Source organism: Wolffia australiana, chromosome 1 (assembly GCF_029677425.1).
Source record: "Wolffia australiana isolate 7733 chromosome 1, ASM2967742v1".
NCBI lineage: Eukaryota > Viridiplantae > Streptophyta > Magnoliopsida > Alismatales > Araceae > Wolffia > Wolffia australiana.
The window spans coordinates 25,813,509-25,836,700 of NC_135835.1; the positions used below are offsets into that span (position 1 = coordinate 25,813,509).

General features: G+C 38.4%; 1 protein-coding gene across 1 annotated transcript; it reads left to right on the forward strand.

The window, feature by feature from the left end:
• Nucleotides 1-1,721: 1,721 nt before the first annotated feature.
• On the forward strand, nt 1,722-15,430 carry DPE2 (disproportionating enzyme 2). The gene is made up of 22 exons (XM_078586798.1): nt 1,722-2,177; nt 2,839-2,956; nt 3,029-3,084; nt 4,178-4,305; nt 4,420-4,549; nt 4,650-4,846; nt 5,745-5,823; nt 5,933-5,971; nt 6,058-6,177; nt 6,276-6,377; nt 8,225-8,308; nt 8,387-8,629; nt 8,707-8,832; nt 8,908-8,982; nt 9,070-9,141; nt 9,266-9,385; nt 9,463-9,560; nt 9,656-9,815; nt 10,682-10,780; nt 11,889-12,086; nt 12,205-12,298; nt 15,049-15,430. Exons 1-22 carry the CDS (start codon nt 1,833-1,835, stop codon nt 15,210-15,212), a joined length of 2,847 nt encoding a protein of 948 aa, XP_078442924.1. The 5' UTR covers nt 1,722-1,832; the 3' UTR covers nt 15,213-15,430.
• Nucleotides 15,431-23,192: the final 7,762 nt, after the last annotated feature.

The window sequence follows — 23,192 nt, forward strand, 5'->3', positions numbered from 1 at the left end:
AAATCGGCCACCCTCTAGCTCCACGACAGGAAGCAAGAATCGATGTTAGCATCGTCTTAAGTGACATTCAAACAAGGGAGCCTTAGAATTTTATTTTTTATGTAACACATCCATCGAGTTATTTACACTCATATTAAATGTGGCTGCCACATGGCAAAAAGATACTATGTAACACCTCGTTCATATCAATCAGAAAAAAACAAAATTTTGAAAAAAAAAAAGATAGATAGATAGATAAACAGACAGACAACCATGAAAGACATGAGAAACAGACAGACAAATAGATAGATGTAAGGCCCCAAAGTATGCGGCATTCCCGCACAAAGGCCTGCGTGCTAACTGTGGGGACATGTACGTGTGATGGACTGATGATTTGGAGAATGAGTCTTTAAGTGTGACACTACAACAGGCACTATGGGCGGTGACGCCCAACCCTGATCTTTTAGGCCAACACCCTTATGGTGGGCGTGCCCGTCGGCGTTCAAGCGATGTGGATCAGGGGAGGTCTGCGCATGCTAGGTGAGCGGACCACCGAGAGCACGCGCGCGTGTGCCAAGCGCCACCTGCATGTGCGGGACGCGTAGGTTGTGCGCGCGCCGCGCGCACTGCGTGTGGGGGGGCGCAGGCCGAGAGAAATTCCACCAAGAGACTAAGGCATTGGCGCACAGTGAGCGTCGAGATGATGCAAGCATGTGGTGCTCGGCGCGCAGCACCCAACTTGAGGCAACGAGCACGAAGACGTCTAGGCAGACCATGCACAATAGGTGTCAGCGCGGGTGCTGGTGGCGCGTGGAGTGTCAAGGTTGGGATGGGACGGCAGATGGCCAAGCGCCATGCCCACAGGCACCAAGCCCCTGGCTCGGGGGCACGCGTGTAGCGGCAGGTAGGCATGGTCGTTCTGTTCATTTGGTGTGAATTATTTTTTCTGTTCGGTTTTCCGAACAGAACATCGAACAGACCCGTGTTCTGTTCTTTTGTTCACTTTGTGCGAATTTTAGTCTAATTTTGTGCGAATGTGCGAATTTGTGCGAATGTGCGAATTTTGTTTTTTTTCGAAAAAGAAAAAGAACAGAACAAAGAACAAGGGCCTGTGCGGTTCTTTTGTGCGAATTTTGTGTTCGTTTCAAACGAACAGAACAGAACGACCATGTCTAACGGCAGGGCTGGCGGGCGCACAAAGCGGCAGGCCTCAAGGCGCAAGAGCGACACTACCAAGGTGCGTAGCGCCTCGTCTCATTACTTCAGTACCTTCCCTCGTCTTCCCCTATGTAATGTCCATGACTACGATGTAACCTCTTTACGATATGAATGCAATGACCCTATTCCTGTACGGGGCTGGGTCCCTATCTTCTCCTCTAACACCTTCTACGCAATCTTAAGCTATTGCGAAGACCTGCAACAACAAAGCAAGGCTGCTCTATGTTCTACTCCAAGCACTGAGGCTGACACGCATCAAATTTGAGCATTGTTCCTAGCTCGAGATTTGACCGCGTGTCAACAGCCCATAGGGCATATCAAACGATCTTTTGTATATTTATTTATTGGTAAAATTATCGAAAGAAAAGGATAGACAGATAGATTAGATATATAGATTGAGAGTAAAAACCTATTTTGAGCTAGAAAGAAGATAATAATGCAATAATCTTAACATTTGTGGGCTTATTCATAACAATGTTGTCAACAGGTGGCAAGACGAGGACCGTTGCAAATCGCCCCAAAAGCTCGACAGTCGACATCACTTCCTCGTGCCAGGTTCTTTTTCTGTTCTTCGCTCTCGTCGATCAGATCATGAAATTTGCAAAATCTTCGATTCTTCCATCAATTCTACGACGATGAATCCAGTATCCTTTTCATCTGCTCGATTGGCGTCGGTAACATTGACGTTTAGAATCCCTTATTACACGCAATGGGGCCAGAGTTTGTTGATTTCCGGCTCTGATCCGTTGTTTGGCAATTGGGACGTGAAACGAGGCATAATTCTTCGTCCTGTGCACAATGGCGGGGTGCTGCTTTGGTGCGGAAAGATCACGGTCGCCGCTGGGTTCAGATCCAAGTATAGTTACTATGTGGTGAATGACGATCGAGGGGTTCTGAGATCGGAGTCTGGAAGGAAGCATGAGGTATCTCTCCCCCAAGGCATTGTCGCTGGGGTCGTGGAGATTCATGATCTCTGGCAGGTACCGAATTGTATATTTCTCAGTGTGATTTTTTTCCTCAAGTGCACTTTTTTATTATTTTTGTTGACCGTTTCCGTCGTCTGATAATGCTATGGCCATGCCAATAGAGCCGTTTGCGAATAAAATCTCCTTGAATGATGGATTTAATCCTTGGACTTCATTAAATAAAATTACTTTAGAAGGTGCGATTATTATTTGTTGTGCGAAGATCCACTTTCGGATGAATTTGAAGGCGATAAATATTTTAATGTCATCTATGAGCCGAGGATTTCTGCTTGTATTTTTACTTTTTTTGGAGTTAATGCCATCAACTCCATCTAGATATTTAATTATTATTTTTTAAAAAAAATTATCTCGTACCATTTAAGAGAGAATAGTCTTCGAGAGCATTCTACTATTTCTAGAGATAATCTTCATTTACATAACATCCAGGCAGAATTTTCCTTGCGCAATTATTTTTTAAGTGACGTAAGTGACGATAATTCAGAAGTATCGAACTATCGTACGTCCTTTTTCTATTAGGGTTTTATTTCCCCAAAACGAAATTTCAATTTATTATTTGATTTAGAGGGATGCCCTGGATCGAAGAACAGTTTTCTTTTGCGGCTGCAGATCTTTGGCTGTAGATCCTTAGCTGATCTTCATCCCGATTATTTTCTAGGTGGCCTCAGATGCCGTTTTCTTCAGAAGTGCTTTCAAAAATGTCATCTTTGCTGAAGGATGGTGTTTGGAGCCTGAACAGACCCCTGGATTTTGTTTTAAGGAAACAGAAGATGAAGGTAAATCATTTCCGGAGAAAAAAAGTTCCTTGGAGAAACCCTAACTTCCTTTTTTCAATGACATTGAAACAGGTTGTATTGTTGTTCATTTTAAGATTTCGTGCCCAAGAATGGACAAAGGCACATCGGTGAGATGACTTAATCTGTTTAGTTCAGCCGAGAATTAGTGGGTATTAAAGACATTTTTCTTAATTTTTTGGGGGCTTGTAATATTTGATTCGCTCTATAATTTTTTTGATTTTCATAAACGTACGATAAAGTAATATAAAATGTTAGAGTCCTGATGAGATAAGCGATTCTTGAAGTTGTAGGGTTATAAATACCCGCTTGTAAGGTCATTAGAGGGTCTTTTGTTGAATGATTACCCTGTGGTTTCTTGGCACGAGTAGCTGTATCTGGCTTTCGTGAGGGCAATAATTCCCGATTCGGAGGTTCTTGAGAGTTTGTTCTCTTATCGCTCTCTCCTCTTCTGTCTTACCTCTTCCGTCTCTCCTATTCTCCTCTCTATCCCTCGTCCCGTTTCTTGATTTTGTTAGATCTCCATGGGGATCGTAACATAAAACTGCTGAAATCATGGCAAATAAAAATTGTTCTTTTCAGACGTCCACAGATGTAATTTTCACATTTTCAAATTAAATAATTTGATATCAGCAGATGTAGATTATTACTCTCAACTTTAGCACATCATTATGTGAAAGAAAATTTTATGGAATCATGTAACGGTGGATCATATTATTTTCAGACATGCAATTTTTCTTTTCGAACATTGCTTATCTTTCTCTTTATACGATTACATTAATATTTTTTTCAATATCCAGAGAGGTAGATTATTACGTTTTACTTCAGCGATTATGTCAATGAAAAATTCAACGAGTTCATGTCATGGAGAAAAATGTTTTTCTCAATCATTGCTTATCTCTTATCTCGATAGTTGTACATTAAATTATTCAATATCCATAGAACTACTTATTTCAAGAAAAAATCCATAGAACTAGATAATTGCTTTCTACTTAATCGTATCATTATTTCATAGAAAATTTTATGGATTCATTTAATACGATAGTGCGCTCTGAGTAATGTTGTTCTTGAAACATCAGAAATCTGCCCTCTAAGAAATCTGACCTAGAGAACCAAGAGTGAGGAAGAAAAACTTTGGTCAAATGCTGTGAATACTTGAAATTTCATAAATTAAGTTCCCTAATGACGGATGAAATACTGCAGGTTTATGTTACCGGAAACACCTCTCAGTTGGGGAGTTGGGAAGCTCATAATGGGCTGAGGCTTTCCTATGTGGGGGAATCAGTTTGGCAAGGAGGATGTGCAATGAGAAAGGATGATTTCCCGATACAATATCCTTCTTTTTTATTTCAATTGATTGGAGTACCCGCTCCAAAGAGTTTTTTCTTACTTTTCTCACGTCTCACCTTTTTTAATCCTTGATTAATCCTTGATATTAACTTCACGTATAAGTACTGCCAAACCAAAACCTACGGGGAGTCTTCATTAGAACTGGGTCCAAATAGAGAGCTCATTGTAGACTCTGAGACAGGACACCCTCCGCATTTTGTATTCTTATCTGATGGAGCATTTAGGGTGAACCCTCAATTGACTGTTCTCGTTTTCTGATAGCTTTTTTTATTAACACGCCTCCTAAGATTGCTTTCTCATTGGATGTTATGAATTTGATCTCCAGGAGAGCCCCTGGAGAGGTGCTGGCGTGGCAGTTCCAATGTTTTCAGTTAGATCTGATGACGATCTTGGAGTTGGGGAGTTTCTTGACTTGAAACTTTTAGTTGACTGGGCAGTGGATTCAGGATTTCATCTTGTTCAGCTTTTACCTGTAAATGACACATCAGTGCATGGAATGTGGTGGGATTCATATCCGTATAGGTAACTTTTGGTCCTCAATCTTATTTTCGTCCCTTGCAAAATTACTGATATTGTCCCAAAATCCAATTATTAGTTTCAAGAAGAAATCTCTAAATTGGTTCGCCGATTTAGATCTCTGCCTGGAACGACAATCCTCCAACTCTTCCTAATCGCCGAGAATATTCATTGAGACTCCACTCGCCGAGCTCCTGCCGAATGCTGCTGAGCTCCCTTGTGTCTCCTCTCAAAGCCAGAAAAATCCCCCCTTTTCATTCACCTTCTGCCCTTTATTTATTCTTCCCATCCACATGGGCAGTTAGTAATGATTTCTTTAATTGTCACATGCTTCTGCACGTGACGCTCCCCCTCCTATATTTTCCTTGTGTAACTTCTTCCTTTCATATTGCCTCATTGGGACCGTAGCAGTTACCTTGTGGTCCTGAATTCACTGAGGAACATGCGATCTAGAAGGCATCTGAATCATTAGTTACAAAGGTGAAATGATGCAGGGTTTAAGTACGAACAAGTAAAATAGATAGTTATTTTTTGTAAAAAGTTCATGCAATGACCTTGATATGCTGCTTGTATCTGCCGGTAGTTGACCATCCAACTTAGGCAATTTTTCTGTCATCTTATCATGGAAGATGAAAAAAGTGCAATGACAAATAGGGGAGGAAATGGCGTCATGTCTAAAGGAAGAAATAACATTGCAATGAAAATACCCTGTCTCTTACCTGATAAAATTGTTCGTACTGGAATTAAGGCTGGAAATTTATGCATAGTGGAAGGGAAAGAGAGAGCATAGCCAAAAAATCGTTCAATTTGTTCACTTATTTTTTTCCAAAAAAAATTGTTCATCCAAAACCGAAATTTTAGATGCTCTTTGGAAGATAAAGTTTTAATTTCCTGTTCTTCTCAGCTCTCTCTCCGTGTTTGCACTTCACCCACTATACTTGAGAGTTGAAGCACTTTCAAGGAACATTCCAGATGATATTAAGGTACTTGATCTGAGACATTTATGGATATTTTCAAAGAATCACTTTTAATCTATTTATTCTTGCTTCTCTTGGGCCTATTTGACGATTAGCAAACATCTGTTTCTTGCAGCAAGAGATTTTGAGAAAAAGGAAAGAATTGAATGGGCAGGTTTTTTGCTTCGTGTCTTCCCTTTAGACTGATGATTCATCCCTTGGTTCATGGTTATTTCAAATTTATTTTCAAATGCAATACAGAGCGTTGATTATGAAGCCACCTTAGCAGCAAAACTTTCGATTGCGAAGAAAATCTTTCATCTGGAGAAGGACATGATACTCAGTTCAAGTTCATTTTTGGATTTTTTTTCAGAAAATAAGGTAAATTTCCCCTATAAACATTTATTCAGGTCTTTCTCTTTCAGTATCTGATATTATATTCTTGGTCTTTTTAAAGAAGTGCTCATATTGTGAAATAGGAGTGGTTGAGACCTTATGCAGCCTTCTGCTTCTTAAGAGACTTCTTCGAGACGGCAGACCACACCCAATGGGGGCGTTTTTCTAATTATTCATTGGATAAGGTATCTGAGAGTGCATCGTAAATATTTGAATTATTTGGGGGAATTTTCTAATTTCGTCATGATAAAATCTAGAAGCATTTTTTTTTTAAGATAGATAGGAGAGATCAGACAAAATGGGTGACCCTCGCATTGTGATATATTAATATGAATGTTAATTATGTAAATGGCCCACACGGCATGCCCTGGTAATGGGCCTTGTACAACAACATTCGTTGATGCTTCCCGTCCGTTGAAGATGACTTTGTTCCTGTGCGGCCATAATGTCCAGAGCACTCTTGCCCCCTGCACCTCATTGTATAGAGTCCCTAAAAAGGCCTCCTCTACGGAGAGATCCACCCCTAGAATTGGCTGATGGGTCTACACAGCTTGGGCAAATGAGCACTCGAAGAATAGATGGCCAAAGTCTTCTTCGCCGCTTGCGCATAAAGCACACTCTGTCGAGGCATCTGGGAGCCATCTCTACTTGATAAACTTCATCACTAGTCTTCGTCAAAGCAACAGCCCACAGAAAAATCTCACCATAAGGGGGAGCTTTTGTCTCCATATGATGTGACACGCGAGGAGGATCCTCTGTTCTTCTGCAATATGTCTGCGACAGAGTCTTGCATAGGCATCTCGAACAGAAAAGGTTGTGAATATCCATTCCCACCCGTCCTTTGTCCCTCCTATTGGGCTTAGGTAGATCAGGATCTGTTGCAGCCTCATTTATTCTTTTGTTCTTTGGTTGGACAAGGTGTCACCCACGCCTGGGATCCATGCACCATTCCAGAATTCCCAAATCGTGGTCTGAGGGGTCCATGCAAGGGCAAACAAGGGAGGGAATTCTGACTTTATTGTGCCTAGAACCGACATGCGTCTTGCCCAAAACAAAATGATGTGCCATCCCCAGCTTGGCTTTGAAGAATTCTTGGACTTGAGGAAACACCTGCCTCATCCCCTGCCAGAAAGCAGAGGACCCGCAGACTAAAGCTGTACGACTCTCCCAGTTCAACCTGGATCCATAGATGTCCTTCAGAATCCGTGTAAACATATCCGTATCCGGTCCCATCAGCCTGCTCACCCACTTGGCCAATAAAGTTATGTTCAAATCTTGCATTTTCAGTACTTCCAACTCCAAAAGCGGATTGGTCTGCACACTGTATACCACAATATGAGGCCCATCCCCTGACCCTCCTCCAATCCTAAGCTTTTCCTTAGGAACCTTCGCGTCATACCTTCCAGGCACTTGCCGACCCCCACTGGTAACTTCAACACCAAGAGGAAGAAGATGGGTATCGCTGAAAGCACGTGTCACAACAACTCCAATACCCCCCCCCCTCAACGGCTCTCTGGCTTACTACCCTTCTCCTTTACCAGTAGACAATCAGTGGTCTTAATATGACCCCCTCGAAACAGCAAGCCCTTGAAACATGCATTGATGTGATAAGCTTTGCTAGTTTTTGATCCTTTAAGGTTGAGAAGCTTGTGTTGGAAGAATGCCTTCATTATGAAATTATATCTTTCCATTAATATAATCAAGGAAAAGGTATCTCTGAAATGGGAGGAATTGTAAAATTGTAATTAGTAGGGCATTTCTAATTTTCGCTGCGATAAATTTTGAATCGTGCCTTGATGGGATAATCTTTGCTAGTTTTATCGTTTTTTTTTTCACTTGAGAAATTATGTTGGAGGAAAGCGTTCACCATGAGAAGGTTTCTATTTCCATTATTATATTCAAGTAAAAGTTATCGCAGATATGGGGGCATCTAAAGTATTCCAATTATGGGGGGCAACTTTAATTTTTGCTGAAATAGATATTGAAACATGCATTGATGGGATAGCCTTAGTTATTCTTATTGCATTTTTAGCTCGAGAAGATCGTGTCGGAAGGAAGCCTGCACTACGAAGTAATATCTTTCCATTATTATATTCAGTTTCATCTACACCTCCAGGTATGTTTTTGAAAAGTATATATATATTTCTTTACCAGAATAAAACATCAGCATATTATAAGAAATTTCCCCTTTTAGCTCTTAGAAGCTTCGGAATACGCAAAAAAGAGAAAGGTGATCCTGAAAGGAGATTTACCCATTGGAGTGGACCGGTGCAGTGTGGACACATGGCAGTATCCCAACTTGTTCCGGATGAAGACCTCAACTGGAGCGCCACCAGATTATTTTGATAAAAACGGACAAAATTGGGGATTCCCTACATATAACTGGGAAGAAATGTCAAAGGATGATTATGCATGGTGGCGTGCTCGCCTCACAGGGGTGATTTTATATTCTCCAATTTTCAGATATTCTATTTTATTTTCATTTTTTATTTTTGTGTGTTCTTCTCGTTGTAGATGGGGAAATACTTTACGGCTTACAGGATTGATCATATCCTGGGGTTTTTTAGAATTTGGGAGCTGCCTGAGCATGCAGTCACGGGTTTAATTGGGAAATTCCGACCTTCTATTCCTTTGAGCCAGGTAATGTTCAAATAATTATAATAACTTTAATTATTTTCCACTGGATAAAAAATAACAATAATATTCTCACCATAGGATGAACTGGAGAAGGAAGGAATATGGGACTTTGACCGGTTAAGTCTTCCTTATGTCACCAAAGAGCTATTACAGGTTTCCTTTTTACTCAGATTATTTCTGTTTATTGTGATTTTTCTGTATTTCTTAAAAAAAAAAAACATATGGATGACGCGGATGCAGGACAAGTTTGGAACTTTCTGGCCTGGTGTTCTCTCCCATTTTTTTGAAGAAGGACCAAATAATCTGTTCAAGGTGAGGATCTCCCATTGTTTTTCTATTATTTTTCTTAATCCAGATGTACTATTGATTAATTCACAAAAAAACAACCGAGCTAGATGTTTATAACATAATATGATATTTAAAAATTAATTTCCAGTTTAAGGAAGAATGCAACACAGAGAAAAAGGTCGTGGCAAAGATTGAGACGGGCACCGGAAGTTCCTTGTGGCTGGATAGGAAAGAGATTATCCAACGTGGCCTTTTTGATCTTCTCCAGGTGAGCCCAAGGCAACGTTGACAATTCAAAAAGGCCTTCACGTGAGTTTTACCTTTAACTTTTTTTACCCATTTTAGAATATAGTTCTCATCAGAGACCCAGAAGACAGGAGTAAGTTCTACCCCCGTTTCAACATGGAGGAGACCTCGAGCTTCCGAGACATTGACGAACACAGGCATTTTAATTTCTTGAGTTCCGTCACTTTTCACATTGAATTAAAACTTAAAATAATATATTTGTTGATTAATTTGGTAATTTAACTGGGAGCAGCAAGAATGTGATGAGGAGGCTGTACCATGACTACTATTTTTGCCGCCAAGAAGAGCTGTGGCGTCAGAATGCTCTCAAGACTCTTCCTGCTCTTCTCAACTCCTCAGATATGCTGGCTTGTGGAGAGGACTTGGGCTTCATTCCTTCCTGCGTCTTCCCGGTGTGCTTCTGAGACTTGAATTCACTCAACTTTCTTATTTATATGCTATAAATTTAAAAGTAGATGTCTCAGTTGAGGATACAAAGGATTATGGGTAGTTAAACTCCTGACTAGAAAGTCCATGCATCATCGGTGACCGAGTTGAAGATGCAAGGGATTATGAGTGATGGGTTATGAGTAATGGGTTAAAGGATTATGAGTAGTGGGTTGTTAAAATCCCAACTAGAAAGTCAACGTGTCATCCTTGACTATTAGAGTCCTGATGTGATAACCAATTCTTGAAAATCGTAGGGTTACCCTCTTTTAAGGTCATTAGAGAACCTTTTGTTGAATGATCATTTTGGAATGTCTTGGCACGAGTAGCCGTATTCTGCTGTTGTGAGGGCAAGAACTCCTGATTCGGATGTTCATGAGGGTTTGTTCACCTATCGCTCTCACTTGTTCTCTCTTTCCTCTTCCATCTCTCTGATTCTCCTCTCTCCCTCATCCCATTTCTTGATTTTGTTAGATCTCCATGAGGATCATAACATTGACCAAATTGAAGATACATGGGATTATGAGTGATGGGTTGTTAGACTCTCAACTAGAATTCAGCTCACCATCGTTTACTGAGTTGAAGATAAAAATTATCATGAGTGATGGGTTTTTGGACTTCGAACTTCAAATTCAGTGCACAATCGTTGACCCAGTTGAGGATAAAATGATTATCAGTGATGAGTTGTTAAACTCTCAGCAAGAAATTTAGTGCACCATCATTAACCGAGTAGAGGATAAATGTTGTTATGAGTGATTGGTTTTACCAGACTCCCAACTAGAAATTCAGTGCACCATCGTTGACCATAATGGCCGGTTTGTTTTTGTCGAAGGTTATGCAAGAACTGGGCTTGATTGGGCTGCGGATACAGAGAATGGCCGCTGAACCAGGTGTTGAGTTTGGTTTGCCTTCTCTCTACGATTATATGACGGTTCGTATCCCATCTCTCTCATCATAGATGTAGATTTCTCTATCTCTCTGTTCCTTTCTTCTAATATCTTTCTATGTCCTCTCTCTTTACTCTTGTCTCATTCTTATTTCTAAAATCCTCATGGTTTTCTCACATTTTCTCTCTGTTATCTCTTTCATCTCTCCCCTATCTTTTTGGTATCCCTTCTCTCTTTTTTCCTCCTTCATTCTCTCCTCTCTGTTTGCTTTTCTCATTTTTACTTACTTTTTCTCTCTTTTTCCTCCTTCACTCTCTCCTCTTGTTTACTTTTCTCATTTTTACTTACTTTTTCTCTCTGTTGTCTCTTTTTTCTCTTTTTTTCCTCCTTCACTCTCCCCTCTCCGTTTACTTTTCTCATTTTTACTTACTTTCTCTCGGTTGTCTCTTTTTTATCTTTTTTTCCTCCACTCTCTCCTATCTGTTTACTTTTCTCATATTTACTTTCTTTCTCTCTGTTATCTCATTTTTCCGTCATCTCGACTCCTTTTTTCACTTTGATCTCTCTTTATCTCGCCCTTGGTTTCTCTCTCATTCCCTTCTCTTTCTTATATCTTCTCTCGTTTCTTTCTTCGCCGTCACCTTTTTGTTTTCTTCTCTCTTATGTCATTGTTCATATGTCTCCGTCCCCCCTCTTCCCTCTCTTCATCCCTTGGCTCCCTTCTATTTCTCTTAATTCTCTGTACCCATTTCCCTATCTCCTTTTCTCATATTGCTTTCTTTCTCTCCTCCCTCCGTTCAAATTTTTCTCCTTTCGTCGCTTTCTTCTCTATTATTTTTTCACTCTCTTATCCATCTCGTTCCTCTTCCTCTATTCTCCCTTCTCTCCTCATCTATCTTCTCTCATCTTTCCATTTTTCACCTGTCTTCACTTTCTTCTCTGTGTTATTTTTTCACTCTCTTCCTTATCTCTTTCCTCTTCCTCTATTCTCCCTTCTCTCCTCATCTATCTTCTCTCATCTTCCCATTTTTCTCCATGCTCTCCCTTATCTCTATTCCATTTTCCCCTGATGTCTCTTTTTTCTTATCTCTATTCTTCATTTCATTCTCCCTCAAGCACTTACATCTACCATCTGTGGGTGATTTCTTTCAGGTTTGCGCCCCTTCATGCCACGACTGCTCCCCCATGAGAGCTTGGTGGGAAGAAGACAAGGAGAGAAGACAAAGGTTTTATATAAACATTGTGGGATCCACAAAGAGTCCACCAACTAACTGCATCCCCGAGCTGGCCTGCTTCATCCTCCAGCAGCACTTTGATTCTCCCTCCATGTGGGCTATCTTTCCCATTCAGGTAAAAACAATCCCCCATGAGTTTGTGAAAGAACATGGGAAGGGTCATCATTAAATAATTATTTATCAAATTAGCGACGTGGTTAATATCAATTATTACTGAGTATGGTGATGCACAGGATTTACTGGCGTTGAAGAAAGAGTACACTACTCGTCCGGCTGCAGAGGAGACGATTAATGATCCCACGAACCCAAAGCACTATTGGAGATACCGTAAGTTTATCCTTTCTACTTTTATTATAGTTTGACCATTTCCTCCTACATTAGAAATAATTTTGACTGTCAGCCATGAGGAGTCGTCATTTTCCCTGTCATTTGTCCTTTCTAGGATGACGATGTCGATGAAAATTTTCCCTGTCATTTGTCATTTGTCCTTTTCATTGCCTCGCTTCACTCTTGATCTGTTAACCACACCCATATGGCGAGAGACTGATGATGATGGGTTTTGGATGATAACAATTTTGGTCATTGTTCACAAGTACTAACCAGAATTTCCTTTTTAATTGTGTACTTATTGACATCGCTTGTTGGCAAGGTAGTGATGACCTTGGCAGAGGAGATAGTTAAATCTTTTCGCCTGAGGACATGGTTAAGGAATAGGGAAAATTTACGGGAGAGAAGAGAGTTGTGATGAGAAAGAAAGAAAAAAATTGAAGAAAATTAGGGAAGATCATCCAAAATTGGTTCCTCTTCTGATGCGATAAATGGATATCATCTTTAAGTAAATATGGGGCCTAATGGGCCACCATGCCAGTTGCCGGCAGCCCTTTAAACCATGCAGAGGCAAAAGTCACCACTATTTGTAAAACACCATCCAGCGATGCCTCCCTTCCATTTGATGATAACCTCATTCCTTAGCAACCATATTGCCCCAAGCACCATAAAGTGTGGACCACGCCTCTCTCATTCCCTGAGTGCACCACCCTCTATAGAATCCCAGAAGGTGTCTTTTGAGAAGACATCCACCCTTGTGTATGGCTGGTGGGTCTGCACGGCTAATGCAAACGAGCATTCAAAGAAGAGATGGGCGCAACCTTCTTTACTTCTTGCACACTTAACACATTCCGTCAGGGCTTCCCCGAGCCAACTCTTCTTAATGATCTTCGCCCCTAGTCTTGGTCAAAAGGAGCAGCCAGCTTTAGAACCGCACCTTAGGAGGAATCTTGTGTTTCTATATGGTGCAACAGCCCTCCAGACTGTCCTCAGTTCTTGCACTATATGTTTGCGGCAGAATCTCACCAAGGCATATCTGACACCGAAGGTTGTGGCTAAGCACCCGCTTTTATCCTGTGTCTGTCAAAGTATCGTCCGCCACTCTCTGCATAGAGAAGGCCTATGATAGGATCCTTGAGAGGATCCTAAACCTATCTAGGGGTAGTTTCGTCATGTTAGCCCACAGGGGCATTTCAGTCATTTGACTATTATGTATTCCTTTTAAATAGGGATGCTCTCCCTTTAGGAGGGTAACCAAGAAGTAAGAAGTACTCTCCTCTCCCCTCTCCACGTCTAGGTCTGTCCTCCCTCTCTCCCTCTACGATGCCCGTCCCTGTGATCGTCCCTTCAGGCGGCTCGTCCTCGGCCAATCCCAAACCCCCTCTGCTCGGCCTTTCCTCCAATCCTTCTCATTTCACCTCTCTACCACGGGAATTTCTTCCTCGCCTCGTCCTCTACCCTCCTTCCGATACGAACCTAGACTGAGGTTCGTATCAGCGTACCAAGCATGGCATCTGCATGCCGTACTCCAAAACCATGGCCTGAGGGGTCTATGCAAGGGTAAACAAGCGTGGAAACTTTTATTAGTGTGACCCAAGCCTTCCATTTATCTAGCCAAAAACACAAGGCTGTGCCATCCTTCTGCTTGCTTTGAATAATTCCCAGACTTGAGAAAAAAAATACCGCAGCCCATGCTAGAATGCAGAAGACACTCGTATCAGAGCCCGTGATTCTCCTAGTCCAAGCTAGATTCATAGTTGTGTCATGTTCAATTCTTGCATTTTCAACACTCCTAGTCTACCCACCTTCTTGATCAGTCCTGTTATGTTCAATTCTTGCATTTTCAACACGCCTAGCCCCCTTTATGGACCAGTTTACATACTATGTCCCGCAATACCAAGGCCATCACCATTCCTTCCTCTGACCTTAAGTTTTTTCATAGGAATCTTCTCATCATACCCAGTAGGTACTTGCCAACCCCGTCCTGTGGTCTTCTTTACTTCTTGCACACTTCCACACTTAACACATTCCATCAAGGCTCTCTCCCTCTCGCTCGCTCACTCGCTCTCGTTCCTCTCCCCGTTGGCTCTCTCTCTCTTTCTATCTCTCCCTCTGGTTCTCCCTATCGCTCTCATTCCTCTCCCCCTTTGGCTCTCTCTCTCTCTCATTCTCTCTCTTTCGCTCTCTATCTCTTGTACTCTCTCTCTAGATCTCTGTTTTCCGTTCTCTCTCTCTGTTGTGTTCTCTCTCTTTCTATCTCACACATTTCATTTATTGAGCTTATTTATTTTGTTTATTTGTTATTAATTCCCACAATTTTCTCCAATCCAACCTGAACTGGCCGGTTAGAATCAAAACAATCAGATTATTTGATCCGAACTTTGGGCTAGATCAAAAAATAAGATCCGAACCCGATGGGAAGATTGAGTGCAAATCAAATATAGCCCAATCTGATCAAGGTTATGATTCAATTGTTCGAATGGTCAATCCAATCGAACATTCAAACGATCAGATCAGATCCCCGATCCCTACTAGTCAAAGACAATGACAAAGTGAGAAGATTACGAAGTGACGGGGAAATATGCGAAGAACGAAAGAGAATCTTAGGAAGAGGTAGAGAGAGAAAGGTAAAGCTACCATAGAAAGAAGCATTCAGATTTCAAAGACTGATCCCCACAAAAATGGATCGTAATTTTTTCTCTTATGCTTGTGCGATTGACATTTTGCCAACTTGATGCTCTATTGTGCAGGTGTTCATGTGACCTTGGAAAGCCTAATGAAGGATAAAGATCTGAAAGCAGCCATAAAAGATCTCGTCACAGGCGGCGGAAGATCTTACCCAACAGTGGTTGATAAAACCAACCATCCTGCACAAACAGAAGGTAAAAGGCGAGCCGAGAATAGACATTTTTAGGACTCTTTCTCTGCTAAATTAGTGATTTCAGAGATTAATAGTTATCGTAATTAAAAACAAATAAAATAGGTTTTTCTGGCAATAAAATAGCTTTTTCTCAAATCTCTTTTGAGGTGAATATGGTAAGCCCGTTGTCCCAGACTCCTGACTGTAACCTTTAGAATAATAAAAGCCCTTGAATTTTTTTCTTTAATGTGCAATTATTTGTATTTTCTCAATGATGTTGGAACCTCTTGTCTAGAAAAATTGAGTTTTCTTCATTTGGATGAGCTGAAGGCAATAAGCTTTTCTTTGATTGATTGTTCCAAAGAATAAAAGCTAACTTTAATTAAAAACTATGAGATGGAATTTCAGAAAATAATACTGATACATGAGATCTCTTCTTGAGAGAAATTTTGTATGCCGGCGATCCCTAACTCCTGATTTTGGCCTTTCGAATAGCTAACTTAAGGAATTTTGTAGTCAATCGAAGATGAACTTTATGGATTTTGTAGTCTATCTAAGATGCAAGTTATATTTTCTTCTTGATGTTGGAACCTCTTGTCTTCAGTTTTTTTAATTTCTTCCGGCACGAGTAAAAGGTAAGAATTATCCTGAATGGGTTTTGGTAGATCCATTGCGCCAAATAATGATTTCCAAGATTAATAACTTGCATAAATTAGGAATTAAATATGTATTTTTTGAAATAATTCAGTATTTTTATCATTCTAGGGGTAAATATTGTGAGCAGGAGATACCTGTCAAATAATGAAAAAATTGAAATGTTGCTCTCTTTCCCATATATTTATTTATATTTTCTACTGGATGTAGAAACTTCATGTCGTGAATTCTAGAGTGTTGTCATTTGGGTGTCTAAAAAACTATTTCTTAATTGAAACATACTTGCATTTGTTAGGCTTGTATGGAATGGGTTTTGGTAGATCCATTGCGCCGACTAATGATTTCCAAGATTAATAACTGGCATAAATTAGGAATTAAGATATGTCTTTGAAAATAATACAGTTTTTTATATCATTCTAGGGGTAAATATTGTGAGCAGGAGATACCTGTTTCTTGATTGTAACCTTTAAATAATGAAAAAATTGAAATGTTGCTCTCTCTCTCTCCATAAATTTATTGATATTTCCAATGGATGTAGAAACTTCATGACATGAATTCTAGAGTGTTGTCATTTGGGTGTCTAGAAAATTAGTCCTTAACTTAAACATACTTACATTTGTTAGGCTTGTATGTTTGCCTTAGGTTGCAGTATTCATGTAAGTATTAACATGGCTGCTTACACACTATTTCTCAACTCTGGGAAAAATGTGGGATCAAAATAGCTACTATTTTTTTTGAAACAAAATAGCAATTAATTTTACAAACCTGAAGTTATTATAATATTCCATGAGAATATAAATGAAATTTTTTCATAGTATTTGAATTGTCAACAAAGATTGAGGTGCCTTAGAGAGTGTGAAATATTATATGTAGGTAAATAATATAATTTAGGTAAATGTTAAGTAAAAGTCCATTTTCCTTCTTATTTTCTCCAAAATCCCCAAAGCTAGAAAAATTGTCCCTTCTCCACTCAAATAAATCAAACAGTAATAGCTGGGGTTGGCCACATGAAAAACTAGAAATTAGGATTAGCTTCATCATATATGGCTTTTGATTTGAGCAATAATGATGAAAGTTTTCCATACAAGCCCACTAAATAAGGGTTGCATCAAATGAAGTGAGCATTAAATTATCTAATTTCTACATATTTTTCTATAAGTGAATTTTAAGTTACCTTTCTATTTTCTTAGGATTTCCAAATATTTTCCTACGAGTTAAATATATGTTAGTAAAATAAACCTAATAAAAATTAATTGCAAAAAATTATAGGAAGGTGAAAAAAAATGAATCCTACTTAACATAAGTTTCAAACTTTATAGAATAATTTTAGGAATTTAAGAAATAAGAATTGATTCTAATTAAATTACCTTAATTGAGGCCTTGGGAGGGAGAAGTGAAATGGGAGTGTTGAGGCAAGCATGTACGATATTGGTGAGTGGAGAAAAGTGATTTTACTATCACAGATTGAAGTGATGATGGTGGTGGATAAACAATAGCAGGGGACAGAAGGGGGCAAGTGATGCGGATTTCCCTTCTCTGGTGTTGATGGAGACGGAATGGGTTAAACGCTTGTGAGTGGTATAGTGGCATGCAGGAAGTTGAAAACCTATGCAATCCTTGATGAGGATAACATAGAAAAAAGAATGAAGACGAGTTTAGAAAGGCAAAGATAACACTAACATTGGCTTTACATACCCAATGGACTGACTGTTAGTTTCTCTTCATGACTCTTGATCAGATAGTCAATCATTCATCTTATGTTCATGAGAGTCAAGAACAGATCTAAACGAAATTTTGAATGAGAAAACCAGTTTGCTAATTGTATATAAGAAAAAAATCAAGGGGTCCATTTTTACATTCATGGGAATCCATTAATAAATCCTTGACTGTCGATGGACAGAGGAGGTAGAGTCATAATGAACCATAAATTTAGGCCATAAATTCCTTCTGGATCATTAGATATTGCTTCTTAAAGTTAGACCAATCTAGGTCACCATCTACTTGATCCTCATTGTGGATCACCCCCTCACCAGGGAATCCTCATATTTTTGAAAGATTCCACATCAAAATATGAATTTCAAATGACCTTGAATGCACTTCTGACATGTGTCCTTGATTTATCAAAAGCACCAATCATTAGTAATAAAACTGATGTGTGTTCCTTAAAATCAATGAAAAGTACCAGTGGTTAGCCTGAGATTCTGCATTTTGGTCATGGGGTTGGGTAATATAATCCTAGAACTACACCTTTCATATCCACATTACATACAGGTGCTCATATTATAAATCTTACGAAAAGTGTGTTTTTTATCAGAAACCTATAAGCTAGAGAAATTTGGTTCCAAAATATGGCTGAGTAAATTAAATCTGAATAATAACCAATTAAAATCCCAAAAAATATTGAAATAATTATATACGTTAGCATGTAAAATCAATCTCCTTATTAATTTAATGTCAAAAATACGCTAAACCATATTTTAATAATCATAGTATCATTATGAAATATAATAAATACCTAAAATATTTAAATAAAGCAAATAAGTATTTTCTTACTGGTAAATTATTTTCTTTATGAATTGGATCAGAAAACTCTACAGAAGTATCGAAATTGGGATGAATCAGAATATAATTCTTTAAGTGTTAGTATTTATTTGAAGCTAAAATAATATGTATTTTTAATAATTTTCATAAAAATGTAAAACATTTCAAATTATTATGAAAATTAACGTGGTATTTGTGATGATCATCGCACATTCCTAAATCACTCTGACCATCTCAAAGACATGGATAAACTTTGCTGATAACACTAACTGGATTACTTTATCTTAGTTTACTTCACTTTATTCAAACTCAGGAGTCAACTTCTCTTGAGGGCTATAAACTATGAAGTTCAAACCCCAACATATTCTAAAAATAGGAGTCAATTCAGATATCATGTACCGTTTCTGTTTCGGTTTCACGTTATCTATGTTTTCTTGAGATAAAAAAATAACACTAATGGTGAGGAAAGGAACGTGTAAACTTAAAAGAGTAAACGTTCAAACTCAAGAGAACATTTGTTCAATATTTGTGCATGGGTGATCATATTGCATTCATATTATTTTAAGAATTGTTTTATCTCCGTTATTTTTTAATTATGCTAGAATAATTTATTGTGTGCACTTCCATTACAGGAAATTATTTTCATAATAGTTTCTTCAAAAGTAAACTTATTATTTAATTTTTTAGTATTTTAAGTTATGATACTGATCTACACTAAGTGATTGATGATAAATCCAGATTATCTAATAATAAGTATTTACCAAATCCAGAACTATATGATAATATAGTATAAAATCATGGATCTAAACACAAGGCTAAAACATCAGTATGTCATAATATCGTATTTAAACTTTACTAAAGTGATTTTGATAAAGAAGATGTCTGTATAGTGAGAGAGTGATATAGAAATGAAGAAAGTAATAAATAATTTGGATATAAGAAGAAGGGGTAGGAATATGCTATTTTATTAAGGGTATAAAATATTTAAATGTATTTTTAGAACAAAAAAGAGGAAAATACTGTAGGAATAGAGAGAAAGAGAGATGGATAGAAATATATAGAATTAGGAGATATTATATTTTAATAAAATATGTACAGCAAATTTGGATTAGTAGGTAACAAAGAGTGATAGGATATATGTGGATAATAATAGTTTATGACTATATCAAGGAGTTGAAATAAATTAAATTTCTACAAAGAAATTAACTAGAATACTATAAAAGAAATGAGAATGTCATTATAAATATGTTAGTATGTGTTAAGTATACTGATCTATGCTTAAGTCTCTTCAGTTTTAAGTGGCAATGAAATCAGTGATTTGAATCATATATTTTATGATTTATCCATTATCAATGTTCCCCTAAAAAATTGTCTAATTTACATCTATAACTAAAACAAATGTATGAGGATTCTGGAATTTACATTATTCCCAACATTAGAGGATGTTTACTAAATTAAACAATAAATTTTCATGCATTTAAATTTTAATTTTATTTAATAATAAAATGTGTTGCATTCATTTACAAAAAAGATTTGACATTTCAGAGATCTATTGTGGACATCAACTTTCACACAAATCAGATGAAATTTGGTATATTTTTTTATGCTAACTGATCTGATAATTTGTTCCATTTGCATTGTTGTTGGGATTCAGAACCAGCTATAAAAAAATCAAGATTTCCTTAAGTCAACAATTAAAAAAGGAGTTTTCATAATTTAATAAGAAGTGTAGATCCGCTGGGAGAGTAGGATTTCAATGGGTTATATGAAAATCAATGTTCATATGTCTATGCTCTGAGGGTCATTTAGAAATGAGAAAACATGAAGAATGTTTGATGGTAAGGCAGTTTAATAACTCCATAGGTGAAAAGGTCAAATAATGCTATAAATGGCTTCAATGAGCTTAATATTCTAATTTAATATATTTTTGTACCCTGAAGTAAAATAATGTGAGTCAACGAATAAGGTCAAATTTGGAAATTATATTAGAGTGTAATTCAACATAGGGTATCCCTAACAAAATTATAAGTTACAAATATATATGTTATTTTTATGAAACTCTTATTTCAAGTTTATTGTATCTACTTTTAGATTGTTATATAAACTAAATTTTATATGCACTACTGTATTGAATTAGTTTTGAATTATTTTTTAAAATATATTTATACAATAGTATGAAATATGAGTAGAAACTTTAAAAATATCCTACCTACACATTAAATATGTTAAAACATATTATGTCTATATTATTTGAATTATGGTCAATGATGTAGATTTCTATCTATTATGACAATTTAATATCATTTGGAATAATATTATAATAATTTAATAAGGTTCATTCTCTCTACACATAATCTAAGATATTTCTAAAGATAATATATATATATATATATATATATATATTGTTCCAAGATATTTTATTATTATTATTCAATATCCTTTATAAAAGAGTCAATAATTAGAGAAATTTATAATCAAGCTCAACGCTATACTTAGATATTAAAAAACTGGAATATCATCATTATGCAGTTGTAGCAGTGCAAGAACAGTTGATATGCTTATGCTTGAATCCACAACACGTGGCTCTAATAAAATAAGCAATGTTATGAATCCATAAACCAGCTACTTCAGTACTTCTGTCCATAAGTGGAATCCCTACATCCAGTTACACGATAGAACTATACCACAGTGTAAGGCCCCAAAGTATGTGGCATTCCAGCATAGAGGCCTGCATGCTAACTGTGGGGACATGTCCATGTGTTGGACTTACGATTTGGAGACTGAGTCCTGAAGTGCTACAACACGCACTGCGGATGGTGATGACCGACCCTCATCTTTTAGGCCATCATCCTTATGGTGTGTGTGCCCATCGGTGTTCAAGCGCAGCGGATCAGGGGAGGCCCGTGCGTGTTGGGCGTGTGGGCCACCGAGAACTTGCACGCGCTAGTGCTAAGCGTCACGCACGTGTGCGGAACACGTAGGCTGGGTGGCAGCACCACAGGCGTGCGCAGAGTCGTGTGGGTGTATCGCTTGGCCGCACATGTTACGTGTGCGGGGCATAGTGAGCACCGAGGCAGTGCGGGTGTGTTGGTGCCCTCATGGGTAGTGCTGGGCATGCAGTGCCCAGCTGGAGGCACAGAGCACGGCGGCGCCCGGGCAGACCGTGTGTGATAAGTGTCAATGCGGGTGCTGGTGGAGCATGGAGTGTCAAGGCGGGGCACCGGATGGCCGAGTGCCATGCCCACAGGCGCGGGGCGTCCTGCCCGAGGATGCGTGTGTAGCGGGGGGGCCAGCGGGTGCACAAAGGGGGGGGCCTCAAGGCGCAAGAGCAATACTACCTAGGCATGCAGCGCCTCGTCTCGTTACTTCGGTATCTTCCCTCATCTTCCCCCATGTAGTGTCCATGATTACGATGTAACCTCCTTTCGATATGAATGCAATGACCCTATTCCTGTACGGGGCTTCATCCCCACCTTCTCTAACCCCTTCTATGCAATCTTAAGCTATTCCGCTGCAACAAAGCAAGTATGCTCTGTGTTCTACTCCAAGCGTTAGATTTGAGCATTGTTCTCGCTTGGGATTTGACCACGTGACACATAGGGATAGAGAATATAAAGGGAAACATGTGATGGCTACATCATCGTTGAAGACTTTGTGATCTGTTTTTCAGGAATCTTCAAGTCAAATCCATATTCTTCAGTAATTTCTGACAAATCAAGATCGATTTTCTTTTCTTGCATAGGAAGAGGTTCATTGTTTACTCAACATATTTCAACCTTGGAATTCCATTCTCCCACACTAGTGATTAATACTACATTTTCTATGAATTAAAAAAGGACAAGCAATATAAAACAAAACGACACTTGAAAATTCAAAATAAGGTCATGATAATGTAGAAAGTTTCTCAAATATTAAAAAAAATGTGTCACCATGAAACATGAGGAAGCTACATCGCCATATTTCCATGCTTGCAATCCTCACAGCCCAATCCCAGGTCCTGGATCTTAATCACACAGGCGATATACTTGCAAGATTTGTTTCTTTAAAGGAACAATAGAAGACTAACAACCCATGAATAATCAGAGGAAGATCACGTCAGTGCTGTAAAGTTCTTAGAAAAGTATAAAAATTCTGTTCCCAGAAAATATGATGACCCTACAACCCATTCTTCCAAGTTTGCTATCCTCACAATCCAATACCAGGTAATGAACCTTCATCATACAGGTAATTAATAAGAGCAATATTTCTTTTTTCTGGACGAGCAGTAAAAGAACACATATTACATGAACAATCATGAGAAGGTCATTTTTTTTTGATGTAGTAATTTTCTCAAATAATACACTAAAAATTGTTTCCATACAATACGACAACCCTGCAAAGTCATATTTCCAAATTTGCCATCCTCACAATGCAACCCCAGGTCATAGATCTTCATCATACAAGTGATTAATACTTCTTGCAAGAATTTTTTTTCTGACGGAGCAGTAAATGAACGAAAATCACAAGAAGAACCACTCAAAGGGTCATGTTAATGCAGTAATTTTACCAAATAATAAACAAAAAATGGTTGCCAGAAAACATGATGACCCTACAAAATAATATATCCATGTCTACCATCCTCATAGTTCAATCCCAAGTCTTGGATCTTCACCAAACAGGCGATTAACAATACTTGCAAGAAAACATTACATGGACAATCATGAGGAGGTCGTGCAAATATACTAACCTTCCCAAGATTATATACAAAAAAAAAATTTGTTAGCCTAAATGGTCATATTGTCATGTTCGCTGCCCTCAAACCCCAATCCCAGGTCCTGGATCCTCACCTAATAGATGATT

What these genes read in the sequence shown, in the direction of transcription:
- DPE2 (XM_078586798.1), top strand. Translation starts at nt 1,833, where the DNA reads ATGAATCCAGTATCCTTTTCATCTGCTCGATTGGCGTCGGTAACATTG. An exon ending in CTAATTATTCATTGGATAAG is followed by an intron (nt 6,378 to 8,224) that starts GTATCTGAGAGT and finishes TTGCATTTTTAG; the next exon opens with CTCGAGAAGATCGTGTCGGA. An exon ending in CTCTCTACGATTATATGACG is followed by an intron (nt 10,781 to 11,888) that starts GTTCGTATCCCA and finishes GATTTCTTTCAG; the next exon opens with GTTTGCGCCCCTTCATGCCA.